This window comes from Diceros bicornis, chromosome 15 (genome assembly GCF_020826845.1).
Source record: "Diceros bicornis minor isolate mBicDic1 chromosome 15, mDicBic1.mat.cur, whole genome shotgun sequence".
Lineage (NCBI taxonomy): Eukaryota > Metazoa > Chordata > Mammalia > Perissodactyla > Rhinocerotidae > Diceros > Diceros bicornis.
The window spans coordinates 6,804,640-6,819,708 of record NC_080754.1 but is presented as its reverse complement, the minus strand read 5'-3'; the positions used below and the strand labels follow the sequence as shown (position 1 = coordinate 6,819,708).

Sequence of the window (15,069 nt, the reverse complement as noted above, 5' to 3'; positions counted from 1 at the left end):
AAAAAAGAGACCAACATGTTCTCTGAGTTGGCCAAAATGCATGCCATAGCGTTTCTGCACCAAATTCCTTGGTGGTTACTTACAGAAGGGTGTCTCAGGACTTCATTTCTACTTTTTTACCCTTATTTTAGACCAATTCTGGAGAGCTTATTTATATTACTCCCCAATCTACAGTAAATTAAATAAGCAGATTAGAAATTGAGAAGTGACAGCTTTAATTTGACAATAAAGAAAAACAGAAAAAAATTGTAGAATGCAAAAAACCTCCTAAAAATGAAGTTGTCAAATCATTAAGCATGGAGGAAAATTGTTTCCCCCAAATTTAGTAATTCTGAAGATATTGCTATTTTGCAGCAAAGGGAAATTTTTTTTTTTTTTTTTTTTTTTTGGTGAGTAAGTTTGTCCCTGAGCTAACATCTGTTGCCAATCTTCCTCTATTTTTGCTTGAAGAAGATTCACCCTGAGCTAGCATCCATGCCAGTCTTCCTCTATTTTGTATGTGGGTCGCCCCCACAGCATGATTTAATGAGCGGTATATAGGTCTGCACCCGAGATCCGAACCCTTGTATCTCGGGCTGCTGAAGGAGAGCGCACGAACTTAACCACTACGCCACCAGGCCGGCCCAAGAAAAGGGAAATTTTTAATGTTCATCATGAATCTCAAAGTTGTCAAGCAAAGGCAAAATACAGTGCACACTCTGTTTAAAAAGGCTGGGAAGAAAGCAACGAAATTTTGAATTTTTTAAATTAAAACAGTAATAGTTTGAATGCTTCACTTTTGAAAAAGTTGCATTTATGTGGAACATTTCATTCCCAAATAAAGCCAGATAAATAAGAGATTATATGCTGTACTTATTTTCTATATTTTTGTGATAAAGGATAATAGCTCCTGTAAACATTTTGGATAGGTAGTATCTTTATTGAATTATGTTTCTGGCTCCCTTTCCCAATTTCTCCACGTAATCCACCCTTCACTACCTATACAGCTCTTTCATGCTATACTTGCATCAATATTGTCCAGAAGAATGCTTACTCTTGCTCACAAGTATTATATTGCTAAGTCATTTGCAAATGATATGACTCAGCCATGGTTGAATCATGACTCATCAAATTTTTCCTCCTAAAATTGCTTCTAAAAGGTAATTTTATGATTTCATTTTGTGTAGTTGCCTTTATTCTTGTTAGTACAATATTGTCCCTAAAATCAGTTATATTTATTTTAAATTTGTATTCAACTTTTAAAAAATATTCTAATTGTCATAACCCTAATTCAGATTTACTGTTTCTGTATCTGCTTAGAACCCACTAATTAGGTGATATTCAAATTCACAAAGGCGTCTTCACTTTCCATTTCCACAAAGGAGAAAACTGGTATCTTTGTATTACACAAAAGAAGGCCACAGTTCAACTTGAAATAACTTGCATATATAGAAACTGCATAGTCAATAAAAGTCATTTTTTTGCATAAATAAAATTTTCCTGAGTACATTTACTGAATCCCAGAACACATAGAAATAAAACAATTGCACTGAATCCAAGTTGGGTACAACTTTCCTCTCCAAATAACTAAACTGAGAGTAAGAGTAGTAGGTGTGTAATATAACTTTCCATCATTCCTAAGGGTGCGAACTCAAAAACTCTGCATGCGACATGGGAAGACATGGTTGTAAAATAATAGTTAATATGAAAAGCTACAATAAAATTACATTTGGGTTGCTAAACGTTAGTGTCCCTAACAAATAACAAATATGATTTTGAATCAATTAGTAAAAGCATACCAAATTTTCTTTCTAGTGTAAATTACTAGTTTTTTAATGCCCTGTCACATGGCAAAATACTGCAATGGAGCCATGTTAAAAAACTAGTTTGGGGCAGTGAAACTCTCCTGTGGGATACAGGAACGATGGACGCATGTCACACACATTTGTCAAAACCCATAGAGGCTACAACATGAAGAGTGAACCTAAATGCAAACTACGAACTTTAGTTAATAATATATCAATAGTGGTCCATCAATTGTAACAGATATACCCTGTAATACGAGGCAGAAATAGTAGAGGAAACTGTGTGCAGGCACAGGAGGTCTGTGGAAACCCTCTGTACTTGCAGGTCAATTTTTCTATAAACCTAAAATGGCTCTAAAAAAATAAAGTCTGTTAATTAATAAAATACTGTGACGAAATGGTTGAAATGTATTAAATAAATGATTAGTAAATAACTTTTAGAATTCCATTTAATTTTTTAATTCAACTATTAATAATACTTTTACCGCAAACTGGTTAAAAATGAGAAGTATTTTGGCACTGCCTGTTTCATTTATAGTCTGATATCAAACAATTTGTTACCTTTTTACCATAGAATTAAAATTTTAAGGTTATCATCAAATTATAGGCTTTTACTTAGCATTCAGGTTCTAGAAACTCCTTGAAGGATTGTGTCTAATTAGGAACAAGATTACAATACTATTTCTAGTGACAAAGGAAAGACCTTAACAGCAAAGCTCTCCTCAAATCCACACTTCTAAATTTTGGTTTTCTGCTTTTCCACTGGCAGAATAGTTTAATTTCACAGAAAATAATGGTATCATTAAATGCCATGTGGGTATATTTTTCACTTTTTTAAGATCAGGAATTCTCATCTTTGTTTCACTTAATTATGACAAATAATACTGAATCCAAACCAGTCACCTCCATTCTACCTCTGGGAACCTACACATATAAATCAACAGATAGAAACTTTCCAATTTAAAAATACTGCTCACAACAATAATAAATATCTGGCCATACTGGGAATGAATATTGGCACATATTTGCTGAATATTGTAGAACCAAGTCAACCTGGCAGCTTCTGCTTGCAGAAGAAAGTTTAGAAATGACAGAAAGGCAATCTTCATTCCAACATATTTTAATTTGTTGTTTAGAACTCTGTGGTGTCAGACTACAAACTTATAAACATGATTTTTTTAAATGCCTTCGGAAAATGTCCTACTACAATATTTATAGCTCATTATATTCAAAGTATAAAGCACTGACTTTTAAATCAGTTGCATGAATTATAACTCAGTGCCATGATGACATGAATAATAATGTAAAAATCAGATTCATAATTTACAAAAATGTTGGTTGATAGATTGAAAAATTGATATTTAAATAACGCATTTAAAATGTATGAATAAAAATTTTTAATCAACATGAAAATATCATTTGGGGGATTAATGTTAGAATTATAAATAGAAATCCATGTATTTTTCATATTTTGCTGCCACTGTCAATATTAACGTGACAAAAGTTTAAACAATACTATGTAGTCACCCCAAATTATTTCAGATGTGACAGAATTGTCATCAGCCAAAACCCAGATTGAAAATATTAACACTTTCATCACCATGCATACCTTCAAGAGAAGTATCATTTGGACTTTTCCTATCTCTTTATCACAAAAACATTATTCCCAAAATCTTGCTCCTGACTATGACTACACACACACATACACATATAAATAAATATATACATATAAATGTAGGTAGACACTTGAAGTAACTATGCAGAATCACATTTATAAAATAAATTTATATCATTTATCAACTTTTAGAAAATAATGGAATTTTTAGTATACGTTTATCACTAGGATGTATGAAAATGGCAGTAAAGACAGATAAATGTTACCAAAGTATCACAGGGTTAATGTGGCTTTCAGTAGATTTTTATATAAAAGCCATTCGCATAAATGGCTCCTCGGAACAGTGAGAGAGAAAATAACATCCTTCACCCATCAACTTACCTTATAAAGGAGCAGGTTCAAAGTGCTGACAAATGTACCATTGTTCTCTCTCACAGAAATAGCAGCTGAGGACCTAAAACAGATTTAGAAAAAGGAAAGCATTGATGAGATTTTAAATTAAAAGTTTCAGTTAGATTTAAGTCACTAAAGGCTGACATACTTTTAACCAGGCCTGGCATACTGTTTAAATCACTGAACAGATAAATAATCAAAAAGCCAGAGGAACCAAGTAAAGGCAAACTGTTCTTTATGATCTTTTTATTCATAAAGCCATCTTTTTTCCATTGTGCATTGCATAAACAAGACTTTTTGCAGAAAAACTTCATTCCAAAAGAATATACATCTGATGCAAATACATTCTCATCAATTCCATTAGAATGAAAGTTTCTTGAGACCAGGGGCTTTGTTTTACTTTGTTCACTGCTGGAACATTGTATGGTGCATAGTAGGGGCATAATAAACATGTATTGAATAAAGGAATGAATTTCCATGCACATTGAAGCTCAGGAATGTGTTTAATGAGGGGAGCAGAGTGAGAGACTGTGACACCCTGAGGACCTGCTTCCCTCTACATCTGCATCCTTTTGACCCAAGGCTTTTCTTTTCTTATTTTCCACATCAAAATCTTGCTTTTGATCAAGGTGTTGATCACCTTTGTGCCATTAAACTATCCATGAATTTTTGTCTGTGTGTTTATGAGGAAGACTGGCTCTGCGCTAACATCCATTGCCAATACTCCTCTTTTTGCTGAGGAAGATTAGCCCTGAGCTAACATCTGTGCCCATCTTCCTCTATTTTGTATGTGGGATGCTGCCACAGCATGGCTTGTTGTGTGGTGTGTCGGTCTGTGTCTGGGATCTGAACCTGTGAACCCTGGGCCGCCAAAGTGGAGCATGGGAACTCAACCACTAAGCCACCAGGGCCAGCCTCCTGAATATTTTTTAACTGAAGCAAAATGTGGCCTCCACATTCCCTTGTGACTAAGATTAAACAATAACTACACCTGTGTGATCGCAAACCCTGGAATTAGAGAGAGAAAGTTTTCACTCAATCACCCCGTTTTGTCAAAAATAGTTGACAAATCCAGATGATTCTGCTGTAATGTGGCAGCAGCCCTGTCTCAGAGTGCATGCTTTGGGAATAATGAGTGAATCCATGACTATAAACAAAAGCCTGTGACCTCAGTCCATGACTGGAGCTCTCTGGCTTTGGGTGGTGCCACCTTCCTTTGGGAATCACCAGCACCTCTGTAGGTGACACCTCAGCAGGAGGCATGGAGACCCCAGATTCTGGGGCAGCAAGTCCAGCAGTGAGAGCATGAGGCAGAGACTGAAGCCAAACAAGACCCAACGATGTAGTGACCGAGTGTTCTACACACTGGATACATGACAGGCCCTCCTGGACTGCATAAACACCCAGAGTTCTTGGGTTCTTGGACAATTCTGAAGGGAGCGAGGAGAACCCAAAGAACATACCTAATTAGTTTGAGTCAGTTTTAACTTGGGTGGGGGGATATATATATATATATATATACACACATATCCTGAACTGTTGACATGGGTCATAACAATTATAGGCGATAGATAGATAGAGATGTTAGACTTAATATGGTTTCCATTACATTGAGTTTGGCTATTCTCAACAAATCCTGCCGTCTTTATAAGACCCTCAAGGATAAGAAATGAGTCAAACATAAAGACAATATGAGACAGCAAGAATAAAATGCAAACTTACGAAGCAAGCTGGGTATTATTAACCAGGTACTCCAATGGATAACTACAGCTAAATTTGTAAAGAAGCCCAGGTAGATAGCTGATGATTGTGGGTGGGTCTGGAGTATCAATATACCCTGAAATATTTCCTATTTGTACTGAAGTTGCATTTCCGTAAGCACTGACTCCAGGAACTGTGGACACCTGGTAGAATGGTAAATCAAGTTCATGATTAAATAGATGTATACAAATCTAGGCATTTCATACTCAAAATAAAACATTAGATGAGGTCATTTCTAGGGTCTGTTTCAGCTATAACATGTCATGGTTTTGAGATTCTACACACAATGCTATTTATAAGTGATTATACATTTCTAAATGATACTTCCTATTTACCAAAGACACCTCATTCATAGTTCATAAATAAGAAAGGAGAGAGATTATATGTTCAGAATGCTACAAGTCATTTGAAAATGTTCATGGGTAAAGTGTAAATTCTGTGGCATGACTTAAAAGACCCCTGTTAATCTGATCTTGTTTCCCACTTTAGCTTCATATCTCCAGGCTCCCACTCCGGGTTAATAAGGCTCCAGCCCCAAGGCCCTTGCTGCTGAGGTCTTCATGCATGCTGCTTCTGCTCCCTCCTTCCCCCACTTCACCACGACATAGCCTGCTCCTCCCCAGATCTCATCTTCCCTGCAAAACTTCTGACTCCTCCACACGCAGTGCTTCTCCCCATCATGGTAGTAGTGACAGTCATCAAGAGCAGCCTCCTGACTCGGCAGTCCCCTCAGCCACAATCAGAGCTCTTTGTGGGTAAGGAACCCTCTTGGTCTTGTTCGTCTTCGCATCTTCAGCATAGCCCAGTGAGATCAGCACTCCGAGATAAATTTTGAACAAATGAATTAAGACGTTGCCAGTTGCCAATGAGGCAATTATCCAGCTAATTCATGAACAGAGCCAGAATCATCATGAATGAAAACATTTTGATTCTAATCCAGTGACTTAGTAGTCTAATTCTTAAGTCTAATTCTAGTAGTCTAATTCTAATTCTTTCATAATTCTTCCCATGAAAGACCGTCCTTGGAGCAGACTCCACAGCTGGTGATATATCAGGCAAAAATGAAAAATAAGCAAGACTGCCCTCCTCTCACCACCTGCCTGACTGGCTAGCTAAACCAATTCTCTGGAAAAAAAACCCACATATGTATAGCAATTTTTATACAAGAGTTACTCAGCTCTAAAAAAAGTAAAAGGCACATCTACACACAGAGGTGCTTTTCCCGGCTTTTCTCCTGAGTTGTTTTCTTGGCAGCAGGTCCAGATGACTGAAATCCAGAGAAGACAACAACATGAAGGAAAAACTTGGGGCTATGGCGGGAGGAGGGGAAAGGTGGCTGCTCTCCACATGGCTCCCTCCCTCCACAAGGAGACGCAGACATGTAATGCTCACCCTGCTCAATCTCCCTCAGGCCCACTTCATAACCTCTCTGCACACAACTCGAGAGATGAATAAACGTTTTTAATAAAAAGAGTCAACAACACTCAAGCTACAGGCTTGGAAAGGGTCATGGGCACAATATTGTAACTGCCGTCTGGGAACAGATAAAGAAGGAGATGCAGAGGAATCTCTTCCTCCTGTCTCCCATCTCCCACCAAGTCTTAGAAACCCTGCCCTTAGCATAACCAAGCCTTCCCGTTAATCCCAAAGAATAATTTATGAAGAGGAAAAGCCAATTTCTCCTTCTTCACTGGGCTAAATGGTCATTTCCTTTTCCATGGTATCTCCTTTTTGTCTTTGCTAGGATTTACCAATATGATTATATTTAAACAAGCAAAATGAAAAAATAGTACTAAGTGAATTTCAGTGTAACACCCCTGAATCACAATATTTTTACTTCAATTAATTTTAATTCCCAGGAGAGTCAATTCCTTATTCAATTCTCTTTTTGATGTTCAATGCATGGATAAACAAATAAATAGCATAGACCTGTGGTTCTCTTTCAGGGTGGAAATATTCGAAGCAATGTTTTGATTTTCACAGTGACTGGAGAATGTGCTACTGGGATTTTATGGTTAAGACTGGGTATGATAAACATTTTGAAATTCCAAGGACATTCCCACACAGTGGAGAATTTCACACCAGAAATACTGACAGCCCTCTTTTACAAAATACTGGTGTGGATCAGTCAGTGCTAAACATGAGACCTAGAAGATTCTAAGGCTCCCATTCTATATTTCATCTTTCTTCTGAATGAGGTCACTAAGAAGCAATAGGCCAAGTGATTCATTGCCCAAGTCGCTGGAACAAACAATTTTAGTATGACCAGATATTTCCATAAAAAGGATGAGGAACATAGCTATGATAAACTGTAGAGAAATATTCATCAGTGTCACTCACACAAAATAATGCTCCTTAGAGTAGCACAGCTGATCTCAGGCCCCTCAATTGCCCAGATACAATAAACAGAACCATTGTTGGAAGAAAAAATTGTATGTTTGGGCGTGGAAGCCTCAAACAGACAAAGGGAAGTGATTGGTTCAGTATTATTGGAATTTTTTCTTGAAATATAGATTGAGCTTCTGATCATTTCATGAAATGGGGAGATTTTTAGTTATGACCCCAAACCTAGTACACAATTGCACTCTGATCTTACCACTAGGTTGTTTCCACAGCCCTCCAAGGTGCTGAGGTTGATGATGAAAATGACCACGGCAGGAAAGGTGTTGTTATTGATGAAGCCCCTGCAGTGGGAATCCCCGTGTCTTCCATTCAGTGCCAGATCTGTTTCAGAATAACCAGAGAAGAGTACTGTGCAAAAATTAATCTTCATTGTAATGGCCTGCACCCCACAGTAGACATTGATGTCTCTTTCAGCTGCAATAAAAATATATAAAAAACAAAGGTAAGTCACAAAAGCACAATAGAAGGTACAAGAATAACTTTAACTTCCCCTGATGTATTTACTCATCCCCTCATTCTAAGTCATTCCTATATTTGAAAGCACCATAATCCAATGTGCAAGTTCTCAAGAGTGGCAGCCAGGAAAAAAGTTTGTGATTCAGTTATTTAGGAAGAGATCTTTGAGTGTAGAGATTATAGCTCATCTTTGTTTCCTTCTGTCCAGTGTACAGTGGATGTGCGTTAAATGTTGGTCGAGTATTGTTGAATGATTGGAGAATTGAGTGGAAAAAAATCGGGTTACTGAGGAGATTCAGAACTAGAGTAACTGAATTATTCAGATCACCTGTCTAGAGTAGTGAAACTCACTACAAATGATGCACTTTCCCAGGTGTAAGGAAGAAGCAGTTAAAATCCATCCTAAGCCAAATTGTCGAGCACTTTGGTATTTTGTAACCCATCTTATCCAAGATGTAGAAACAAAAGTCATCCATCAGAATTTCATTTTATTTTGCCTATATTAAATCACACTAGAGAGAAGGATGATGAAAAATAGTGTGCTGATATTACAAACAAAAATGCATAGCCTACTCTAAGAAAATTTTGCCAACGACTGTGCCTCAATAAAAAGGAATGAGCTAGGCATGGAAATGTAAGACAAAATTTGTGTAGTTTTCCATGACTCCATGAGTTATCAGTGATGGGATCCATTCTAGGTCTAGAGGTGAGCACGTGTGCGCGCGCGCACACACACACAAGCTTTTCATATGTCTATTTAGTTATTTTTCTACGCGTAATGAAGAAAATATATGTAGAAAATGGAGAGGTTGGCTGCTAGGTAATTCCCCTGTGGCAGAAGTTTTACTTTTATTGGTTTTGGTAACTGTTATAAGTTGAATTGTGTCCTTCCCCCCAGAAAAAAGATGCACTGAAGTCCTAACCCCCAGTATCTCAAAATGTGACCTTATTTGGAAATAGAGTCATTGCAGAGGTAATTAGTTTAGAGGAGGTCATAGTGAAGTAGGGTGGGTCTCTAATCCAGTATGACTGGTGTCCCTGTAGTGGGAATGCCATGTAAAGACAGAGACACAGGGAGGATGCCATGTGAAGGCTGAGAATTGAAGTGATGCCTCTACAAGCCAAGGAACACCAAAGCTTGCCAGCAAGCCACCAGATGCTGGGAAGAGGCCACCAGATGCTGGGAAGTGGCCACCAGATGCTGGGAAGCGGCAAGGACGGGTTCTACCCAGAGCCTCAGAGGGAGCACGGTCCCGCTGACACCTTGGTTTTGGACTTCTGGCCTCCAGAACTGTGAGACAACACATTTGTGTTGTTTCAATCACCCCGTCTGTGGCACTTTGTTATGGCAGCCCTAGGAAATTAATACAGTAACCTCGCCACGTTTTAACACTCTGCTTTACCACTTAGATAAAGAATCTGAAACATGCATCAGGTTTTCAAAGTGTGGAAACAAACAAAAACTGATTATGCTATTTGGAGAAATCACCGTGATTGTTCAAAAAAGGAAAAGCAAGCAAAATAAAAGGTTTTCTGGTAAATGACAGGATGTTCACCCGCCTAATATATAAATGTGTCATTCAAGATTTTTTGGCAGAGACCGAACTTCCCAAATCTCTCAGCTCTGATATAAGGGTAGAAGTGTTCAATAACGTATTTCTTTGGACTGTGCGTTCTCTATACTGGTTTTTTACTGGCAAAATGAGTCATATTTTGAAGATGTGAATAAGTCAATATGGAAATTTTTGTTTAGTTATGATTTTAAACTCATTACAAAAATGAAATAAAATCTTCCTCATGGCCAAAGATGGAAAATCTTTTTCATGGCCAAAAGGCAATAATAGGCTAGTTAGTACAGAAAACTCCAAGCAATATTTCCTTTGCAAGTAGAAAAATAAAATGAATTCATTATGAAGTTTACCTTGCCAACATAGAAAATAATAAATAACACTTACAATTGAGAGAATATCTGTATTAGCCTTCAGCAACATTTACTATTTAAATGCAACCATGACTTTTAAATGATGATTTCATGTTAACAAATGTATAGTGAGTGCTTAACCAACTTCAAAATGCACCTTATGTCTATTAATTTTTCTCCATCTGCATGCTATTCGTTGACCCGTTACCTCCCCTGGAATATTACATTAACTTCCTAACTGGTTCCTTATTTCTACTCTTAACCCCCTCTAATTAGTACAGCTGTTAATACATGAATCCAGCCATGTCACCTCTTTGCTCAAATCTTCAATAGCTCCTCATTTCACTCAGGCCAGAAGCCAAAATCTTGACCCAGGTCCCCCAGAGTCTCCGTGATCTGCCACGTTCCTGCCCCTGCATTCTAGTCTCTCTCCTCTACCCACCTTGCTCCCTCATTTGTTTCACTGAACTTACTTCAGTTCTTTAAAAGCATCACACTGAGTGACAGAAGCCAGAATAGTGGTTACCTCCTGTGGTGGAACTGTCTAGAATAGAGGAAATAAGGAAAATTTGGGGGGTGATAAAAACGGGCTCTATCTTGATCTGGGTGGTGGTCACATGAGGGTACACGTGTTAAAACTTCAAGCTGCACCCTTAAAATTGGTGCATCTTATTGTATGTAAATTACTCCTCAATGAACTACCATGAGCATTTTAAAAAGCTGAGCACAGGTTTACACACAGGCGTCCAATCAGCGCTTTCCTCTGCTTGGGAGGATCCCCCCACCCCCAGTCTCTGTCGAAGTAACTCCTACTCTGCCTTCATGTCTCAAATCTCATTGTCCTTTTCCCAAAGACTTCCCTGATCCCCAGTCTAGATTATGCCACTCTGTTTTATGCTGTCATATTTCCTCAGAGTTGTATACGTATTTGTATATCTGTTTTTTCACTAAACTGAGAGTTCCGGAGAGCAGGAAGCTAGTAAATCCATCAATGTGCTCCAGTGAGTGTTTAATTCATTCGTTTATTCATCACGTGAAGTACTGGCGGCATAGACTGCACTAAGGATTCACAAAGTAGAGGTCCCTGTTCTCAAGTAGATCACAGTCCCTAAGGGGAGACAGATGTGGCCCACACTGACAGAAAGACTGGGCAGAGAGCTATAGGGTGGCGTGGACAGCCAGCCTCACCCAGGTCAGCTGGTTAGGAACGGCTTCCTGGAGAAGACGGCACTGAGCTAAGTTTTGAGGTATCAGTAGGAGTTAGCTACCTAAAGGAGTGGAAATTTTATAACGCAGAGGGGACAGCGTGAATAATGACAGAGGTGTGAAGCATGCTCAGGCTGGTTGGGAGCTAGACAGTTCCATTTTCATCAGAATTTAAAAAGTAAAGGAGGAAAAGGCAGGGAATGAGGCTATAGGTAAGACCCCAGAAAACCTTCACATACAAAATGGTCTCTTTAAGGTAACAAAACGTCCACCTGAATGTCAAATCAAATTCTCAGCTGCTAGAGAGTTTACTGAGAACTCTCTTTATGCCCAGTGAGCGGAGAACGAGCACCATTGCTCTACTTGGCATATCCTAAATGTATCAGAGTGAATACCTATTAAATATGTTACAAAGGAGAAGTACCATTCTCCTTAATTTATACCAGCTAAAGACTTTAGCTTCTTTACCCTTGTTTAGAGAAATTAATTGATGCTTGCAATAGCTTATCAAACTGCAATTATTACTTTGTCCAGAGGTAGAGCTCTCTTTTCTGTTTTCTGCTTTATAACTGAAGACTTGAATCCCTGCAATGGAACTGCGTTTGCTACAAGCTGATTCCACTTGGAGATACAATAACAAAAGAAAGGCTTTCTGCATTGTAAGAAAAGAGATCTGTTCAAATCCATCCTAACCCAGTTTTCTAAAGACTTTTCACTGTCCATTCCGAGGAACGCATGTTTTCCTGGTTGTAGGTCCTAAAGACATCCATTCAGCACAACTTTTCCATTTGTGAGGTTTTGAGGGGAAAAAATGATAAAAAATTGCCAAAGGGCAATTTCTGCCAAAAGTAGAGAAATATTTTTCAGAATTACTGAATAACAGTTGCTCACAACAGCTAAATTTTTTTAGCCTTTTTATTATCCCCGGCCTGAATTGCCACATCCCTTTGGACAATACTTGAGTATTAAGCAATCCTATGAGCACAAGCTAACGACAAAAAAATCAAGGAATAAATACCTTTAGATGTTTGATATTTAGTGTTTTGTGCTTAAAGATCTAAGTATGTTTAAAATGGCAGGCTTGCTAACAGCATTTATGTGCAGTTATGTTACCAAAATGACAATTTTTCCTCTGATATTTTAACCAAGCTAAGCTTTTCATAGAAATTTAAAAAAATACTGTATTCAACTGAATTCAGGTAAAAATATTGTTCTGCACTCCTCTTACCTGTCAATCAGGTAATGAATTTGTCTCAGATTTTCTAAAATTATGCAAATTTTAAATATCCTGTCACACTGTCAACCATCTATCTTACCATGTATAAAAATGTGTCCTGATTTTGGGTTCATAGAATGTGTTTTCCATATAAATGGGAGCAAAGAAAGGATGGGTCCAATTCTAAATATGTGAATAAAATTTCACTCTAGTTTATCTTCAATAAAGTTCCATTCCTAGAACACCTAATTACAGTTTTCCCTTTAGACACAATTACTGACAGTGTATTTGCAGCATTTCATTCACATATCTAACAAGTATATCTAACTTTATTCTTTTTTTCAACAATTCCATACTCAACTGGGTTAAATCCAATGGCATCCAGATGACACTAAAGATTCCTAGCTTTTGACAGACTGTATGATTTTCATCTCATTTCCATACTGTTAAGTTTGAGATCTACATTTCCTTTCACCAGCATTGAAATATTTATTTTAACATTTTCTAATTATTACCTGGAATAACAAGGACACAGACCAATGGAATTATTCAAAAAATTTTCACACACATATTCTGCCATGCAAATAAACGTGGCAACACCCCAAAATTGGGCTGTCAGCTAGTACTCAGCACTGCAGTGCAGTGGCTCAAAATATTCCTTTGCCATTGATCTGAAAAAGTAAAAATCTGTATGGAAAGCAATTCCGGGGCTGGGAGGTCAGTGTATAACATAAAAAAAAAAGGTGAGGTGTGGTGCATAAGAATTGAACGCACAAAATTAGTGCCATCTGTCTTATATAAGCTAGAGGCTATTGGTCCTATTTATTTTCAAGATCTAAACTACATGCCACTTCCTATCTACAAAGTATTCCAAAAAAGCATTTATTGTATACATATTATGTGTCAGTCTCTGTGCTAGACTCTGAAGATAAAGACATTGACAAGATTCCTTTACTTCAAGGAGCTCATGGTTGAGTAGAGGAGACAGAGACATTACAACGCAGCCTGATAATGATTTGATGGAGGTTTGTATACAATGTTCTTTACAACTATGTCTTGGTAGGGCAGAGGTGTTTGGAAGGACTGTTGGGAAGGAACGAAATAGTTCCAACTGGTTGCATTTTATAAGCAATTGATGAGATAATGCCATGAAGAGAAGGGAGTGTCAAACTGATGCTCAGGTTTCTATCTTTAGTGACAGAGTAGATTATTCCCTGAGATAAGAAATACAGGAAAGTAAAAGACCATGAGCTCAATTTTTGAGAAGCTGAGGTTCATATGGGACGTTCAAGCAGAAATGTACGGCAGGTAGCTGGAAATATGAGTCTAATATTTGGAGGATAGAAAAGAGTAAGAAATATAAATTTGGGAATCACCAAATACTCAATATATCACTTATAAATAATAATAGATGAAATATCCATGAGAGTATTCAGGTAAGGAAAGAAATAGGCTGAGAACAGAAAAATAATACCTAAGATGTCCTGTAATAAGACTTTCCCTCATTTCTCCAATGGAATGTAATTATTCCGTTGTGCTCTATCCCACATCACCTTAACTGTGAGTCTACTGTATGGTTTACACTGTATCTGGGAGTGGATATTTGCTTTCCCACTAGATTAGGAACTCACTGAAAGCTCTGGGTTTTTCCAAAGTGCCTAACAAATACTTAGCAAATGTTTATTAAAATATACCTAATTCAGTTCTTTCACAAACAGCATGCATGGTTTCTAACTTTTTAATATCAAGTTCCGAGATTCAGACAAAAAAAATATGTGTGCAATTGATGTGGGCTCATCTTGACTGTTCATCCAGAACTCATATTTCCCATCTGTACTCTGCCAACTCTGAGACGATTCCTGTTCTCAGAATGTTAAACATCAAAATCCTTAATATCAGATATTTTCTGACTTCCAATTGAGAAAATTCAGCCCATTAAATAATATGAAATTAAGGAATTTTTGTAATTTTTTTAGGTATTTGACCTTTTTAAGTGCATCAGTCTTAAATACTAATTATCTTGCCTCATTATTAATAAGAAATTTTAAAAAAATCATTTCCCCTTAATAGTGATAGATTTGCTTACACCTATTTAATGTCAAGCAAGTGCATGACAGTCAGCTGTGGTTGGCATAAACACTGTGGTTAAGTAACAACACAAAGCCAGCAAGATGTCGTGAGTACCTGCTCTCACCAGCACTTCTTACACTTGCCAGTGCACAAATATTCCCAGAGAATCTTATTAAAATGCAGATTCTGATCAGTAGACTGGAATGGAGCCTGATTTGTGCATTTCTCACAAGCTCACAGGTGA

At 37.5% G+C, this 15,069-nt stretch overlaps 1 protein-coding gene across 2 annotated transcripts in view; it reads right to left on the bottom strand.

Annotated features, from left to right (window-relative positions):
* The window catches only part of ZPLD1 (zona pellucida like domain containing 1), a 74,591-nt gene that overhangs the window by 15,417 nt on the left and 44,105 nt on the right, over positions 1-15,069 (bottom strand). For both annotated transcript variants that reach the window (XM_058555524.1, XM_058555525.1), the window contains exons 3-5: positions 8,150-8,370; positions 5,515-5,696; positions 3,781-3,853 (exon numbers count right to left, since the gene is read on the bottom strand). In XM_058555524.1, the coding sequence (XP_058411507.1) occupies positions 3,781-3,853; positions 5,515-5,696; positions 8,150-8,370 (476 nt within the window). The remainder of the gene's footprint in view (positions 1-3,780; positions 3,854-5,514; positions 5,697-8,149; positions 8,371-15,069) is intronic.